Source organism: Barbus barbus (assembly GCF_936440315.1).
Source record: "Barbus barbus genome assembly, chromosome: 12".
NCBI lineage: Eukaryota > Metazoa > Chordata > Actinopteri > Cypriniformes > Cyprinidae > Barbus > Barbus barbus.
In genome coordinates, this window is record NC_136740.1 from 26,083,915 (window position 1) to 26,100,076 (window position 16,162).

General features: G+C 38.9%; 1 protein-coding gene across 2 annotated transcripts in view; it reads right to left on the reverse strand.

Annotated features, from left to right (window-relative positions):
* Window positions 1–1,347: 1,347 nt before the first annotated feature.
* The window catches only part of LOC306878164 (dual specificity tyrosine-phosphorylation-regulated kinase 1B-like), a 44,304-nt gene continuing 29,489 nt past the window's right edge, over window positions 1,348–16,162 (reverse strand). For both annotated transcript variants that reach the window (XM_079430329.1, XM_079430328.1), the window contains exons 2-11: window positions 14,685–14,830; window positions 12,082–12,201; window positions 11,774–11,962; window positions 10,882–11,029; window positions 10,321–10,607; window positions 9,758–9,904; window positions 8,541–8,681; window positions 5,473–5,776; window positions 4,454–4,557; window positions 1,348–4,371 (exon numbers count right to left, since the gene is read on the reverse strand). In XM_079430329.1, coding sequence (XP_079286455.1) covers window positions 3,643–4,371; window positions 4,454–4,557; window positions 5,473–5,776; window positions 8,541–8,681; window positions 9,758–9,904; window positions 10,321–10,607; window positions 10,882–11,029; window positions 11,774–11,962; window positions 12,082–12,201; window positions 14,685–14,747 — 2,232 coding nt within the window. In that variant the 5' untranslated portion in view covers window positions 14,748–14,830 and the 3' untranslated portion in view covers window positions 1,348–3,642. The remainder of the gene's footprint in view (window positions 4,372–4,453; window positions 4,558–5,472; window positions 5,777–8,540; window positions 8,682–9,757; window positions 9,905–10,320; window positions 10,608–10,881; window positions 11,030–11,773; window positions 11,963–12,081; window positions 12,202–14,684; window positions 14,831–16,162) is intronic.

A 16,162-nucleotide genomic window follows, 5' to 3' on the forward strand; every position in this document is an offset into this window, starting at 1 on the left:
ATGTTTCATTATGTAAGCATGTATTGCTGCTTATTATGTGGTTTCATCGATTACTTTTTAATTGAAAAATGTTTACTTGTAATTAAATAGGCCTATATATATAAAAAAAGGGTGTAACCACCCGCCATGATTTAGCTCATAAATATATTGCCTGTGTAAAATGGATTTAGGCCTACAATACTGAAATTCGTTAACTTTATTTGGCTGTTCTAGATGTTTATTTAAAACGAGTTTATTTCCTATATGAGCGGATAAAACAGTTTTTATCCGTTACATGTTTGCTATTCGATTGTTATTTGTTAAATTAACTTACTTTTTGCCCGGTCCTCGGTACGACCAATTTATGATTCACTGAGTCGGTTCCATTCGACAATCGCAAGATTCGATTCAGTAAAAGATTCGACTCAATAACAAAAACAAAAGAACGCTGTTAAAAGACGAGTATGCTCTCAAATTCATTTGATGTTTCTTTAAATAAATTCAGTTTCGGGTTCCTGCATTAGGCTAAAGTTTGCTATTGTTTTCAGATTTAACACATTTGGTTTATAACTTTAGTTAGAAGCATGCACATTTAAGATCTTAAACAGCATTGCGGGACTTTTTGACTGACTTAAACTAAAAGAATAGTTTTTGTTTTCCCATACACAACGATTCTTGCTGTGAGACCAGAAATACACGAGTCTACTTCAACAAAATATCTTACATTAAGTCTAATTAATTAAAAAAAGACCAGGTGCAACTTCTGACTTGCAGTACAGCCAGTAAAAATGGCATTAGCCAGCTTGTGACTATAAGCTATTATGGTTATATATACCAGGACGTTCCCAATAACATCTGAATTAGCTTTCCCTATGGAATGGAAGTAAAATAATCTGGCTGATCTTGTGATTATTACAATAAAAAAAAAAAAAAAAAAAAAGTGAAAAATATCCCTTTAGATGCTCCTCCACTTCAACAGAGGTATTGTTTGTGTGAGGGTTTTCAAGATTTATTGAGAGGTGACAGAGCAACAATTTGTCCCGGATACTGTCCCCCGCAACCCCTCCTTTTCTAGATAGATATACATATTTCCTCTACTCTTCAATAATGACTGAATAGACACAAAAATCTGTATTTGTGTTATAAGCAGCTTGGAAACATCTGCATTTTCAAAGTTTATCAGTGCATGGTGAGTGTGACATTTATATGGTGACCAAGGTCTGCTAAACATAAGATTGGAGGACCTACAGAGGCAACTCTCTCTTTAATAGAGAAACCAAAACCGATGATATCATAATACTTCAGACATTATGTTTTCATGAAGGATGGTGTTGAAAAAAATGACAAAGTAAAGAAGCCAGTGAGGCCAATTACAAGTTTTAACTGGTTATTAAGAACATAAAGGACAGCAGTTATCATCACTGATCTGAGCAGAATAAGGTAGTTTGCAGGTTCGAATCCCAGTCATTAGAATTAACCTCGAAAATGACATTTCACCCTAACATTGCTTTAATGTTAGCTGGATGATGCATGGATGCTATGTACACAGATTACAATGGATGAAGATGCCATCAGTTAATTAAATATATGGTATTGGTCAGTCATACTGAATGAAGTTCTCACATGATGTTTGAATTGTCGTGGATTTCTACACAGTTGCATGAGGCTTGAATTTTAGCTATACATATAATAAACCTTGATCAAACTCCTATAATCCTCTTCTGTTCAGTTCTGTCCAGTGGCTGACCAATAAATCGAGGCACTTGTTTAATACCATGTTTCCGTTACATAATATAAATGTCAAGCTTTAACCTGTACCAAGAAAGAAAGCAAACAAAAAAACAGCAGAAAACAGATTTGTCTTTTTTCCTTGTTAAATAGTAATAAATACATGAGATGCAGTGGTTTATTTTTCATTTTTCTGAAGCAGGAGGGTTAAAAAGTTCTCATTTTTATTTATTTATTTATTCATTTATTTATTTATCTGTCTGTTTTCTTTAGCAGCAATCCGAACATGGTTGAGAGTGGAGATAGCAGCCGAGAGAGAAGTAGTTCACTTTTTTGACTTGATGGCAAACAGCACTCACAGAGTGTTGTGAAGGAGGAAGGGGAGAATAAAGACAGGAGAGAAAGCAAAATGAGAGGCAGGAAATGAAGTCAGAGTGGGAGGGGCCGCAGTCAGGAGGGCATGGGAGGGGCCGCAGTCAGGAGGGCGTGACAGTGTCCCTTCGTACCGAAGTATTCCGCCCTCCTGCTAAATCTCACCCCAGACTCTTCCTTCCAACAGAAACATGGGGTAAGTACGAAAATAAAGAGAGAGAGAGAGAGAGAGCTACAGCAAGATTTGGCTTAGCATATCCATAGTTAATACAAATGTGTTAACGCTTTCATAGTTTTCTGTCCAAAACAAAGAAGGTTAGAAAAAAGAAAGAGACAGGAACCAAAGTAAGAGAGAGGGGTGAGAGAGTCTAGTGAGATGGTGAAGAAGGCAGACTATTTTTTTGAAACGAACAACAGGGAAGCATTTTGGTTTTCCTTCTGGCAAAATGTTTTGTTGTTTTTCAAGACTTTCCTGTATCACTTCCTCCTTTATGTGAAGTCGAGTTACGTTTCCCTCTGCTCGTGAAAGCGGCTCATGGTTCAGCCTCCTCCTCTAGTTGTTAGTTGGTGTTGCTCACTGTGTGGCGACTAAAACAGTCTGTCATTTGCTTTATTTCATTCGTAGGATTTGTTTCATAGTTTGAGATATATAAGCCAGTGTGTCAAGCGAGATAAAGACTGGAAACATTAAAAAAAAGTAACAAAAATGTGTTTGTGTATGTCTTGCCTGTGTGTTTGTTTATATGTGTGTGTGGGTTATGCTCAACTAGAAAAAAGCAACCAAAAACAACAAAATGAAGCCGAGAAAGAAAACAAAAAACCTCAAACCCAGTTTGTTTGTTTGCTTGTTGTTTTCTATGCATAAGTATCATGTCTGACAAAAAAAAAACGGTATAAATAAAACATTGAATAAATAAACCCCCAAAATACCCACCTCTCAATTTAGATCTCTTTCTAACCCCTCTCCTGTCTCTCTCCTTATGTAGTGATTCTTAATAAATTAAAAATATACAATTACGGCAAAACCTCAGGAAAAAAACAAAACAAAACAAACCAAAAATAAAAAAGCATAAGGTACTCTCTCCTGCTGCTGTCATTTGGACAAAAACATTCAATTTTTTCAACCCAAAACTCTCCTCTCCACGCCTCAATAAAAATCTCTCGCTGCAAACCTGTCCTGAAATCACATAAAATCAAATAACAATATAAGAATGGTAAAAACAAACGTTCTGAAACCTTCTGTTGCAACTACTTCGCCTGCCGCCCTTCTCCTTCAATGAAAGAAAAACAAACAAACTGAAAAATAACGATAAAAATAGTTTCAAATCCCTCCCTTGACCTTGTCCCCATGCAAAACCAAAACAACGAAAGGAAAAAACGAAACCGACTGTGATATTTCACAAGTATTTCTCTGTGATTCTGTTACGTGTGGCCACGCGCGCATGTATGTGTTTTGTACGTTTACTACGTGTCGCGTGTGTGTGTGTGTACGTGTGGCGCTTTTGTCACTGTTATGTTGTCGTTAAAATTTTCGTATGGCTTTTGGAATTTGTTCAAGATTTATCAAGAGTTGGCTGCACTCTGACCGCTCCCACTCCCGCTGCCACACACTGCCATCATGGCGGACTCCTCAGAGTCCGGGCGCCCCCCAGCTCCCCCGACTCCTCTGGGCGGAGGCCCCCCAGTGAGCATCCCCCCCACTCCGACGCTTCCCTGCGGCGGGTTGTTATTGTTGTTGCTGCCGGCATAGCACGGAGGGATGTATCCCAAACCGGAGGCAGCGACCATGCTGTCCTGGGAGGCTGGGGCCTGGGGCAACTGTTGCTGGGAAGCGGAAGGGGGCTGCTGGGGGGCCATGACTGTCCTAGTCCGAAAGGCAGAGAGGCCCAGGTGGAGGTTGGAGGAGCCGTACTGACTGGAGTCCAAGCTCGACGGGGGCGGCTGCATGATGGAAGACTGACCCAGGTGGTGGTGGTGGGTGAGGCTGAGCTCGATGCTGTCCTGCATCTGCGGGGAGGAGACGGGCATCAGCGCCTGGCCCTGCGGCTGGTTCTGCTGCTGCTGCTGTTGCCGGAGCTGTCTGCCATTGCTGTGGTGGCTGCCGTAGATGGGGTGGGGATGGTGCGGCTCCATCATGCCCCCCATGTTGCCCAGGAAGTGGCGCGAGTGCTGCGTGGCCGCCGGCTTGTGCAACAGCAGCTGCGGGTAGGAGTCGCTGCTGCCGCTGTTGGACAGCTGACCCATGCTGCTGTCCCCTCCTGGCCAGATGCGCAACTGCTGTTGAGACGGAGCCTGAAGAGAGAAGAGGCGATCAACATGAGTCATTTCGACATGATACCGAGGAGCTGTGTGGAGCTCTGCAACGATTTCTTACTTGTGGGCTCTGCATCTCGTAGTCCGTGTGAGAGACTGCGCTGTTGTAGTACCGGTTGCTGTACCGGTAATTTCGGTTGTCATTGGAAGAACCGCTAGATCCACCTGGATTGGGAGCAAGGACAAAGAACTGATGTAAAACGAGTCCTTTTCTGGTTTTACTATCCCTAAGTAACAGGTTTAAGGTGTGATCACACTACACTTTTCATTCCATTCATATGTATGCATATACAGGAGACAGGAAACGCAAGATTATATGAATTTACGTTCCAAAGTTCAAGTTTGGTGAATTTGTATCACATGAAGAAGTGTGACCAATAGAAGACCGATATGTCATGGCGTGACCTCTTAGCTGAATTTAAAGAAAGTAAACTTTAAATCTGCAGCTTTGCAGCAAACCGTAGACTGCATATTTTTACATTTTGGATGCTTTAGGGGTGTAACATTACACTCATGTCACGATTCGGTTTGATCCACAATATTTTAAAATATATTATTTTAAAAATGTATTCTAACACATATGGTAGACATACATGTCTATAACAGTTAGTAAAAAGCACTGCTTATAAAAATGCTAAATTTGGTATTATATCAGAAATTGACATGAATAGTCCTTTTCCCCCATGCACAGAAAATTCATGATTCTGACTAAATATTTACACATACTTTTTCCCAGACTACATACATTTACAAAATGTGTTTAAATTTTCATTTGATAATAATTACTAAACATGGTAGCTCAAATGTGCGACCTTCTGAGATTACGTTAGTTGATGTCCCATTACCATATCTGATGCAAAATGAAATATTTCTACTTTTGATTGAACCATATGCAATACATATAATCGCTATCCGCACTAGATATTGTTGCATTTTTGTATTGCAATATATTGTGACAATTAATTGTTATACCCCTATTATATGTTTTTATAATAGATGCCACAGAGTGTGACATTGCAGCGTTTGTAGAAATTTTGCATGATCAAACTCTAGTGTGACCGCCGCATTACACACACTTACCAGAGCTGGAGACGGAGCTAGTGGTGGAGGTGGAGTGGCTGTGGTCCATGGCAGGGCTGGTGGAGGTGGAGCTGCTGGTGTTGGTGCCCTCATCTGTCGTCTTCTTGAAGAAGTTGTGCTGCAGCGCGTAAAAGGGCGTGATGCGCGTCTTGGGATCATAGTCCAGCATGCGCAGGATCAGGTCCTTGAACTTCAGGTAGTCGCAGGGTGCGTGACCCTGTTCTCCAGCTCGCCTCCCCCCTGGACCTCCCGTCTCCACCCCCAGGATCTCGTGCAGTCGTCGCGTGGCAGGTGGTTTATATTCCTGGAGGGACAAATTATAGTATATAATATAAATCATAGACAGATAATAGTACAAACTGTATAATTTTTAAACATTTAAAGACAAAGGGTGATAAACTACCAGTCTAGAAACATATTACATTAGTAACAACCAATTTAAGGATTAATAAATACATAAATCTACTAATATTATTACTTTAATACTATAAAGTCAACATGAAATGACATTTGCAACCCACTTCTGAGAAAAACTTTTATATAATATTTATTTGTAAAACGTAGTGTTCAGCTTGATTTTCATCCATTGGGAAATGACTAGAACATGAAAAGTGGGTTCCACATTTTTAATGAAAGTTACATACCGAAATGGAGTATGATGTGAATCCAAGTTTGTTCACGCTAACATTAACCAGCATTAGATTACCATGTTAGCTAGAAGAAAGTTGTAGTAGTACATACATACTTAAAACATTCCTGAAATTAGGAAAACAAACATTTTTCCTCTCTGTGCATTAATACACTGAGCACACACGTGTATTGCAATTTTGATTTCATGTTGACTTTAATAGGAAACTAATCAGCCTCAGAAATCATTACTGAATGCAGGTGAAGGGGGGCTGAAAGTGAGAGATGTTTGTGGTTTTGAGGGAATAATGACGGTTGCAAAGGAGCTCTCAGTGTCATAAAGGGTTCAACAATGAGATTTTTCAAAAGTATTTTAGTTGAAAGAACTACACACAATCACACATCTCCATAATTTCTAGATATTAATGCAAAATAAAAGCATAGAATGTTTAATAACTAATGTATTATTGTAGTAAACTCATTTTCTTTTTGTCCCTGAAATATTAATGTAAACATTTTTGTGAGACAAAATCCACATCAATGGATCGTTGTCCATTGAGATTGTTGTCCTGGTGACCAAAAAAAAAAAAAAAAATTGAATTGTTGAACCCTGTCATAAACACAGTACAGACCCTTTGACACTGATCCTCATCTGTGCCATTTTACACTGCATCATGGTCCATAAATACTATAAAAAGACTTAAATGTTCCAGCACCTCCACTGTAAAAGAGTACAAAGCTTTCAAATGTTTTAACCTTTTTTTCTATTGTACACAAAGAAACACAAAATGCATGCTGGAGCATTTGAGGCTAGTCTCTGGATGAGTTGGCAGGAAGTGCCAGACATTAATCCTGTAAAACAAAGTGCATTAGGACCTCATCCAGACTTTTACCCTCCACCTACTATCACCTTAACCACACACACTTTCTACAGTCTTAACCTGAAGCTACTTTCACTTATCTTCACTGGAAACAGGGTCATTCTAGCTACTGGCTGCACTCACTTAACCTGTGACCCAATGTGTGTCACTGACTAGACTAAGAGCTGCTAACAGCAATGCAATATATACATATCAATATATAGCGACTCTTTTCATGCAACATTACATCTATATTTTAAATCTTCTTTGTTATTTTAGCAGCACTTTACAATTAGGCTCCATCTGTTAACATGCAAGTTGATGCACTATTAACTAACACAAATTAACTTTTAATTAACATTAACAAAGATTAATAAATGTAGAAAAATGTTCATTATTAAATCATATTAGCTAATTGCTTTAACAAATTATTAAACAAATGGGACCTCACTATAAATTCCCCTTTTTTTTTACACTATTGTTCAATCTTTTTGGGTCAGTAAGATATTTGTATGTTTTTATATTGATATAGACTTTTTTGAATGTCTTATGTTCACCAAAGGTTCATTTATATGATCAAAAATACAGTTAAATTAACTGTATTTCAATATTATGAAATAATATTACAATGTTAAATTACTGTTTTCTATTTTAATGTTTTATTTAACATTTTAACATGCAATTTAGTATAATTTTCAGCAGCCATTACTCCAGTCTTCAGTGTCACCATGATCCTTCAGAAATCAATCTATTATACTTATTTGGTACTCAAGAAATATTTCTATTATCAACATTGAAAATAGAAATTAGTATTTCTGTGGAAAAGTATACATTTTTCAGGATTTTTTGATGAATAAAAAGCTCAATAAAACAGCATTTTTGTAATCAAAATCTTTTGTACGCCCACTCTCACTTTAGTGTATTAATATTGCATCGGAATATAAAGTATTATTTGTTTTATCTTGTTCCACAAAATATTTATACCGACCCCAAAGTTTTGAATGGTAGTTTATGGCCAAAAGTATCTGGACACCCAATCCGGATGTGTACTTAATGTGGATTTAATTTCAAAACCACTAGGTGGTCCAGTTTTCTAGGATTATATGCTGTTGTATATAATATTTAAAAATGGGTTTCCATATATTGTTGGCCTTTTACTTTGCATATCTTGATGTATACTGTACTATAAGCACAATTAACATGCCTGTTTCTACCTAGTATCTTAGCGACAGAATGAGGATGGTTGTGAAAATGATTGTTATGATGCAATGATGAGGAGAACGGATGCTGTAGTTTGGGGTTTTGATCGACCTCGTGCCTCTGCAAGCAGAGGTGGGTCAGCGGAGAGAGGAGGAGGTTCACTAGCACACATTAGCCTTGCTTCAATTGCATCCCCAACCTTTTTCTCCACCCACTCCACCCTCCTCCATTTTAGCCCCAGTTTTCTCTCATCCCCTCTCCCTGAGGATAAGGTGAATGGCGGTGCGGAGCAGGTGACTGTGAGGGAGGGGGGTCTTTGGGAGGAGGGCGAAGGTTAAGTAGAAGCAGAGTTTTACTCACAGAGGCCGAAGGATAAAGTACCTTCTTAATGTCCTTGTTCTTCTTGACGGTCCACAGGCCGTCGGACAGCTTGTCGAAGTACTTGCGTGCTTTAGGGGCCTGATCCAGCATATGGTTGGGCGGGACCCCCAGCACCTCCACTATTTTATTCATCTGGTCCACCTGAGAAAGATACAGTACAGCATTAGAACAAGATCCATATGGACTTTGCTGTAACTGTCATTTTGGCAACTATGTGTCTGATTCATTAGATATCATACATATAACAGATCAATACATTTTGAAATGCATTAAAGTTCACCCAAAAATGACAAATGCAGAAGAGAAGAAATTGTTGAATAAAGTCGTTATTTTGTTTCTTTGCGCACAAAAAGTATTTTCGTAGCTTCATAACATTAAGGTTGAACCACTGATGTCACATGGACTATTTTAATGATGTCCTTACTACCTTTCTGGGCCTTGAATGTTTCAGTTGCGTTGCAGTCTATGATGGGTTAGAAAGCTCTCGAATTTCATCAAAAATATCCTAATTTGTGTTCTGAAGATGAACGAAAGACTTGAGGTTGAGTAATTAATGACATAATTTTCATTTTTGGGTGAACTAACCCCTTAAAGGAGTTAATTAAAGTCCGTATACACAGGGATCTTGTGTCCAGACCAGTGTTAATTTATAATTATTTATATACTTTTGCATTATGTATCATTTATTTGCATAATTTCATTTTACATTTTAATTTCAGTTTATTATTTTCGAATAACTAAACCTGGCTCTCGCCATAAACAGCCACAGAAGCTGACATGGCGTTAAAAATAAACTAGAATAAAAAAATAAAATAGAGTTTTTTAAGTTTTAGTAATTTTTCAAATACTGTTTAGCTTGAATTAATTTTTTTGTGATTTTTGTACTTCAATGCATTTCGTTTTTAGGTTATTCATATTTAAATTCAGCTTTAGTTCAATTAACAAAAATGAAATGATGGACCAATCAGAATAAGCTGGAGCATCTCCCATTTGGAATATTTACATTAGCAAGTGTATCTGCTAATGTCTTTAAAATAATTATAATATTTTAATAGTGCATAAATGCTGTCAAGCCTGAGAATAATAAAATGTCTTATATCCTGTTTGTATGTCTGTTAAAGTGCAATTCTTACAAGTGGATGAATGTCAAAAAAAGACGTACATAGTACGTCACAAAGCTTTGCACAGTCATTGTGTGACTAATCCCCGAGCCGTACCTCATTGGAGCCGCTGAAGAGTGGTTCGCCCGTGTGCATCTCCACCAGGATACAGCCCAGGGACCACATGTCTATAGCCAGGTCATATGGCATGCCCAGCAACACCTCAGGAGAGCGGTAAAACCGACTCTGGATGTACTGGTAAATCTAATACAGAAAGAAGACAGGAATGAATGACATGCACAAACAAAGCATGCACAAGTTTCTACCAAGCAGACTGAGCTCTCATTGTGACCATTGAGTACATTTACACTTTTCCCCACTAGGGGGCAGCAAAATCTACAAGTTAAGAAGGGTGCAGCACCTCCACTAGGAATCTCAAGCAGTACAATCCATTTCAGCAGTGGGAAAGTCCTCTAGAATGTGCTCTGAATGCACATCCCATCAACTAAGACCACTGCGTTTTCTTCTCTCTTACAGATGCATTTAACCATTAAATGTTCACCACTGCATGTCAATTTGGTTTGTTTAAATGCAAGTTCACTAATTACTACTGAGCGTGATCTCATATCAGCCTGCCATTAACAAACAATGACATCAATGGGCCTGAGATGCCATCTCACCCTCTGTCCTAGCTGGCAGGAACTGCCAAAATCCACAATCTTGATAGCACTGCGCTTGGGATTGCAAAGAAGGATGTTCTCAGGCTTGAGGTCGCAGTGGATGACACTGAGCTCGGGCGTGGCCAGGAAGAGCAGCGCCGTGCACAGCTGCTGAGCGAACTTGCGTGTCAGGTTGAGCGAGACGCCGCGGAAGTTGGTGTTACGCAGGAGGTCGTACAGGTTGTAGGAGAGAAGCTCGAACACCAGGCACAGGTGGTTACGGAACATGAAGTGCCTCTTTAAGTGGACTGAGGAAACAAGAGTAAGATAGAGAAGATGTATTATTGTAGCAGTTGGCAAAAGGCAGTTTGTAGCCAGGTCAACTAGATATCCATGAGATCCAGATCATTCATTATGCTTCGCTTTCTATCTGTGAAATAGCCTCATGTGCTACTTTTAGTCTTATTTACTTGTTGCTTTATGGTGGGAGGACATTCTCTTGCCATTAGGTCAGGGTTTTACTACAGAAGACTAAAAGTAGAGTAACAGCTGCTTATATTTATTCTTGTGTCTGGTTTTTACCTATGTAGTACTTCATCTCAGTGTCGTGTTTGTTCATGAGCTCAAGAAGCCGCAGCTCAATCTGGGCCTGGTTCAGGAAGGCTTTCTTGTTCTTGATAATCTTGATGGCCACCCACTCCTGCTCGTGGTGGTCATATGCTTTCACCACCTACACACATAGGACGATGTTATGGTTTTACAACAGTAAATGAGCGTATCAACATATTTCATGAATAAAACTTGACATTTCAAAAATGCATGAGTTTCTGTACAGAGCTTTAAATTCTTCACATTCACTGTAAAAGAATTCTTATTCTGCCATTTATTAGATCTTTAGAGTCTATAGTGTGGTTTTGCTTATAAAAATGCATGAATCAAGAACACAAAGCAGCTTACATTATTTTTAATAATTACATTATTCTAACACTCTTTTCTATTAAAATCTAATGTAACGAAACATCACCAGGGCTTACATTTATGAGATTTATACAGAATCCATCATCTGTTTTCCACCAAAAAGTCCTGAGAGATGAATCTTCACTAATGAATATTAAAATAATGAAAATAATGATACCTCAAAATTGTATTACAATATTATCATACTTGAGTTGTCTGTGTGAATGCAAAAAGTAACTGATGGCACAGCTAACACCACCCAGATCTACTCTCAAATCCAGATACAATGCAAAATAGTCACGCTTAGTTCACTTCTGGGTCCAGTTAGTTTGGAGACAAAACATCACTAGCTAGTCTGCAGTTTTTAATGCACCCTATTGAACATGAGCAGCATTGTTTCGGTTTGATTTTATGCCTGTATTCTTTTAGACTTGATATCTAAGCAGCAGCAATGAGATGTTTGACCAAATCGTGCAGCCTTAGCCAATTCTCATCTCATCTTCAGAGTTATGCTAACCTGGCCGAAGGAGCCCTTGCCAATAAGCGAGTCGATCTCGTAGCGGTCCAGCCACTTCTCCCCGTTCTTCACAATGTAGTCATAGTTGTCGTCGTCGTAGCCGTCGTTGTACACCTTGCGTTCTTTTTTGGTGCTAGAGTCCTCAGGGGGAACCTGCTGGGCTCGCCGTTTCTTCTTTGTATAATATACCTGGAAGGCAAGCAAAGACTTAATATTTGCACCTCTGTTGCTACTTCGCTAATCACTGGAGAGTTTGTATGACTGGTCTTATTGTGAGTGCAAATATGAAAAGGCCCATGTTGGCTCACCTCATTGATGTGCTTGTATGTCTTGATGAGATCGACTGAGAGTTTTCGTAGCGGGGCGCTGGCGGGATCTCGAAAACTCGGGGGAATCCTCCTCTGCAGGATGGTCATATCTGACAGCACCTGGGAAAAAAAAAGAAAGTGGCACAAAGCCAACTGTAAGAAAAAGGAGGGGCAACTGAGGAAGCACCATAAGAAAAACCACAAGGTTAAAGGACATATATATACAGTGGTGTGAAAAAATGTTGGCCCCCTTTTTTTGCATGTTTGTCACACTTTAATGTTTCAGATCATCAAACAAATTTAAATATTAATCAAAGATAACACAAGTAAACACAACATGCAGTTTTTAAATGAAGGTTTGTTTTTTTATGAAGGGAAAACAAAATCCAAACCCACATGGCCCTGTGTGAAAAAGTGTTTGCCCCCCACGTTAAAACATAACTGTGGTTTATCACACCTGAGTTCAGTTTCTCTAGCCACATCCAGGCCTGATTACTGCCACACCTGTTCGCAAGCAAGAAATCACTTAAATAGGACCTGCCTGACAAAGAGAAGTAGACCAAAATATCCTCAAAAGCTACACATCATGTTGAGATTCAAATAAAATCAGGAACAAATGAGAAAGAAAGTAATTGAGATCTATCAGCCCGGAGAAGGTTATAAAGCCATTTCTAAAGCTTTGGGACTCCAGCGAACCACAGTGAGAGCCATTATCCACAAATGGCGAAAACATGGAACAGTGGTGAATCTTCCCAGGAGTGGCTGGCCGACCAAAATTACCCCAAGAGCGCAGCAACGACTCATCCAGGGGGTCACAAAAGACCCCACAACAACATCTAAAGAACTGCAGGCCTCACTTGCCTCAGTTAAGGTCAGTGTTCATGACTCCACCATAAGAAAGAGACTGGGCAAAAATGGCCTGCATGGCAGAGTTCCAAGACGAAAACCGCTGCTGAGCAAAAAGAACATAAAGGCTCGTCTCAGTTTTGCCAGAAAACATCTTGATGATCCCCGAGACTTTTGGGAAAATACTCTGTGGACTGATGAGACAAAAGTTTAACTTTTTGGAAGATGTGTGTCCCATTACATCTGGCGTAAAAGTAACACAGCATTTCAGAAAAAGAATATCATACCAACAGTAAAATATGGTGGTGGTAGTGTGATGGTCTGGGGCTGTTTTGCTGCTTCAGGACCTGGAAGACTTGCTCTGATAAATGGAACCATGAATTCAGCTGTCTACCAAAAAATCCTGAAGGACAATGCCCGGCCATCTGTTCGTGACCTCAAGCTGAAGCAAACTTGGGTTCTGCAGCAGGACAATGATCCAAAACACACCAGCAAATCCACCTCTGAATGGCTGAAGAAAAACAAAATGAAGACTTTGGAGTGGCCTAGTCAAAGTCCTGACCTGAATCCTATTGCGATGCTGTGGCATGACCTTAAAAAGGCGGTTCATGCTCGAAAACCCTCCAATGTGGCTGAATTACAACAATTCTGCCAAGATGAGTGGGCCAAAATTCCTCCACAGCGCTGTAACGGACTCATTGCAAGTTATCGCAAATGCTTGATTGCAGTTGTTGCTGCTAAGGGTGGCCCAACCAGTGATTAGGTTTAGGGGGCAAGCACTTTTTCACACAGGGCCATGTGGGTTTGGATTTTGTTTTCCCTTCATAATAAAAAACTTCATTCAAAAACGGCATGTTGTGTTTACTTGTGTTATTTTTGATTAATATTTAAATTTGTTTGATGATCTGAAACATTAAAGTGTGACAAACATGCAAAAAAATAAAATTAGGAAGGGGCCAACACTTTTTCACACCACTGTCTGTGTGTATATATATATATATATATATATATATATATATATATATATATATATATATATATATATATATATATATATATATGAAAATTTGTAAAATCTTCAGAATGTAAATTCAAATATGCAAAGTTAACTAATAAATAGGGCTATTCGTTTAATGCATTCAATTAGTGTGATTAATTATAAATAAACTATTGCAATAAAAAGCAGCAGATTATTTATCTTCCCCCTGAACTGTACATGCAAACTGTAACCAGGGATTCTCCAACCTCCATGCAATAGTGATGGAAATAGCTAATGACGTCAATATGGATGTATACATAGACTAATAATAAAACATTCCAGAATATAAGAACCTGTCCTGGGTAAACAATTCATTACTCTACCTCAGTCAGATAGATAAACTCAAATGCATAATGTAACGGTGGGCTGCAGGCCAGTAACAGGCAATTTTATTGAAATAAAACCATATACTGCTTTCTATAGTCACTTGTTGTAATGTCTATGCAATGATTTAGTAGTCAAACACAATAATGTCATCTTCATTTGAGGCCTTTCTCAGCACATTTTTAAACACAGTGTATGCAATTGCAATTGAATGATTAATCACCATGTAATTGTGTTTATTTGACCGCAATCTTTTAAATAAAATATGGTGAGGACAAGTCACAAAATCATATTTTTCGTAACTATGACTATTGACATCCAACCACACGATAACAATGATGCTTTGCATATGGGTTATATCATAGAATTTAATTGCAAGGGATGTTTCTGGTACCTGCTGCTGGTCGGCCATGGAGTGGATGTTACCGAAGGAGGGGTGGCTGTGCTGGCTCGACATGGTTGGCTCAGCGGGGGAGAAGCCCAAGGCGGCAGGCTGGCAGAGGGTAGAGGAGGGGGGCTTGCATCCTGAGCTGCTTCCACCTTCATAGAGAAAAGGGAAAAAAAACGAGAGAGGTTTCAGAAGACACATTGCTAAAGTGCATCACACACGCCAAGCAAATACTGACATGGGTGTGGGGAGAAACACTGCACTGCAGGGGGAAGTAGAAATATGAACACACATCCTCACACATCCTCACACACACACACCATATTGGAAGTCAAACTGAAGGCATTTTCAGAGCCTCCAGCTAAGAGATCTTTGAAATCTCCTACAATAAGATGGAATAGTGATAAGAATGATCGGTTATCCTCTCAAGATACTCCAGTTCATTTTGGCTGAGAAATTACAGCACCGTTCCTCAGGTCAGCATGACAAGTGTGCGTTGGAGGTGGGAATACACTGCTATACACCTTCAAAGACCTGAGAATGGTTTACAAATCTGAATAATTCTCTCAACTTTCTGAGCAGCATGTGTTTTTCCGACAGCTACGGGCGGACAATACGCAAACGCCAGAAAATCACTGTACTGTATGTCACTGCCAAACCGGTGGAACAAAGAAAAACTGCCGTATAACATTGCAAACCAAAATCTCTGTGGATGATGGGAGTGACTGGGAGGCAAGCAGAGCTATCCATGGTCCTGTGCTGCCACTCGTTGGCCAAAAATATGCTGCAGCTATTACGATCAAATAAAGGCTGCACATAAGGTTGCCTGCTATTGTGCTGACCTCAAATTACAGGTGAATCATGGTGAAAATGTCATATTTCAACTCAAAATCCCCAAGAAAATAAGAAAATATATTTTGTATATTTTTTTAGGTCCATAATGCCTTTTCAACTTTGCATTATTTTCATAATAATTAACCACAATTTCCCCTGTAATGTGGCCTGAAATTTTTACTTTTGAGTGTATTCCCATCACTTACAGTGGTGACTTATTTTATTAGTGCAATACTGTGTGTGGCGTGTGTGTGTGTGTGTGTGTGTATATATACATACACAAAATAATATATAAATAATCTACATTGTATTATATTAAAGAATTTTACAATTTTAATATAAATGGCAATACAATAAAATGAATATTACAATAGTGAATCAATACTTTATAGCAATTTATGTAATGAGAAAGAAAGTTGTTTGCATTAAATAAATTAGATTTTGGGGGGAAATGTGCTTAGTTTTCATGGAAGTAATATCACAATCCAAAATGTAACATCTTAAAAACAGGCTTAATTGTCTATTTGCAAAATATGGTTTCTAATTTTTATAACATTTTCTAGCCCGGTTTTGTGTGATTCACCCTTATAAATTAATATTGAGCCCCTAACCAAGAAATCTAGACCAGAGCATAAAACCTGTGTACATGA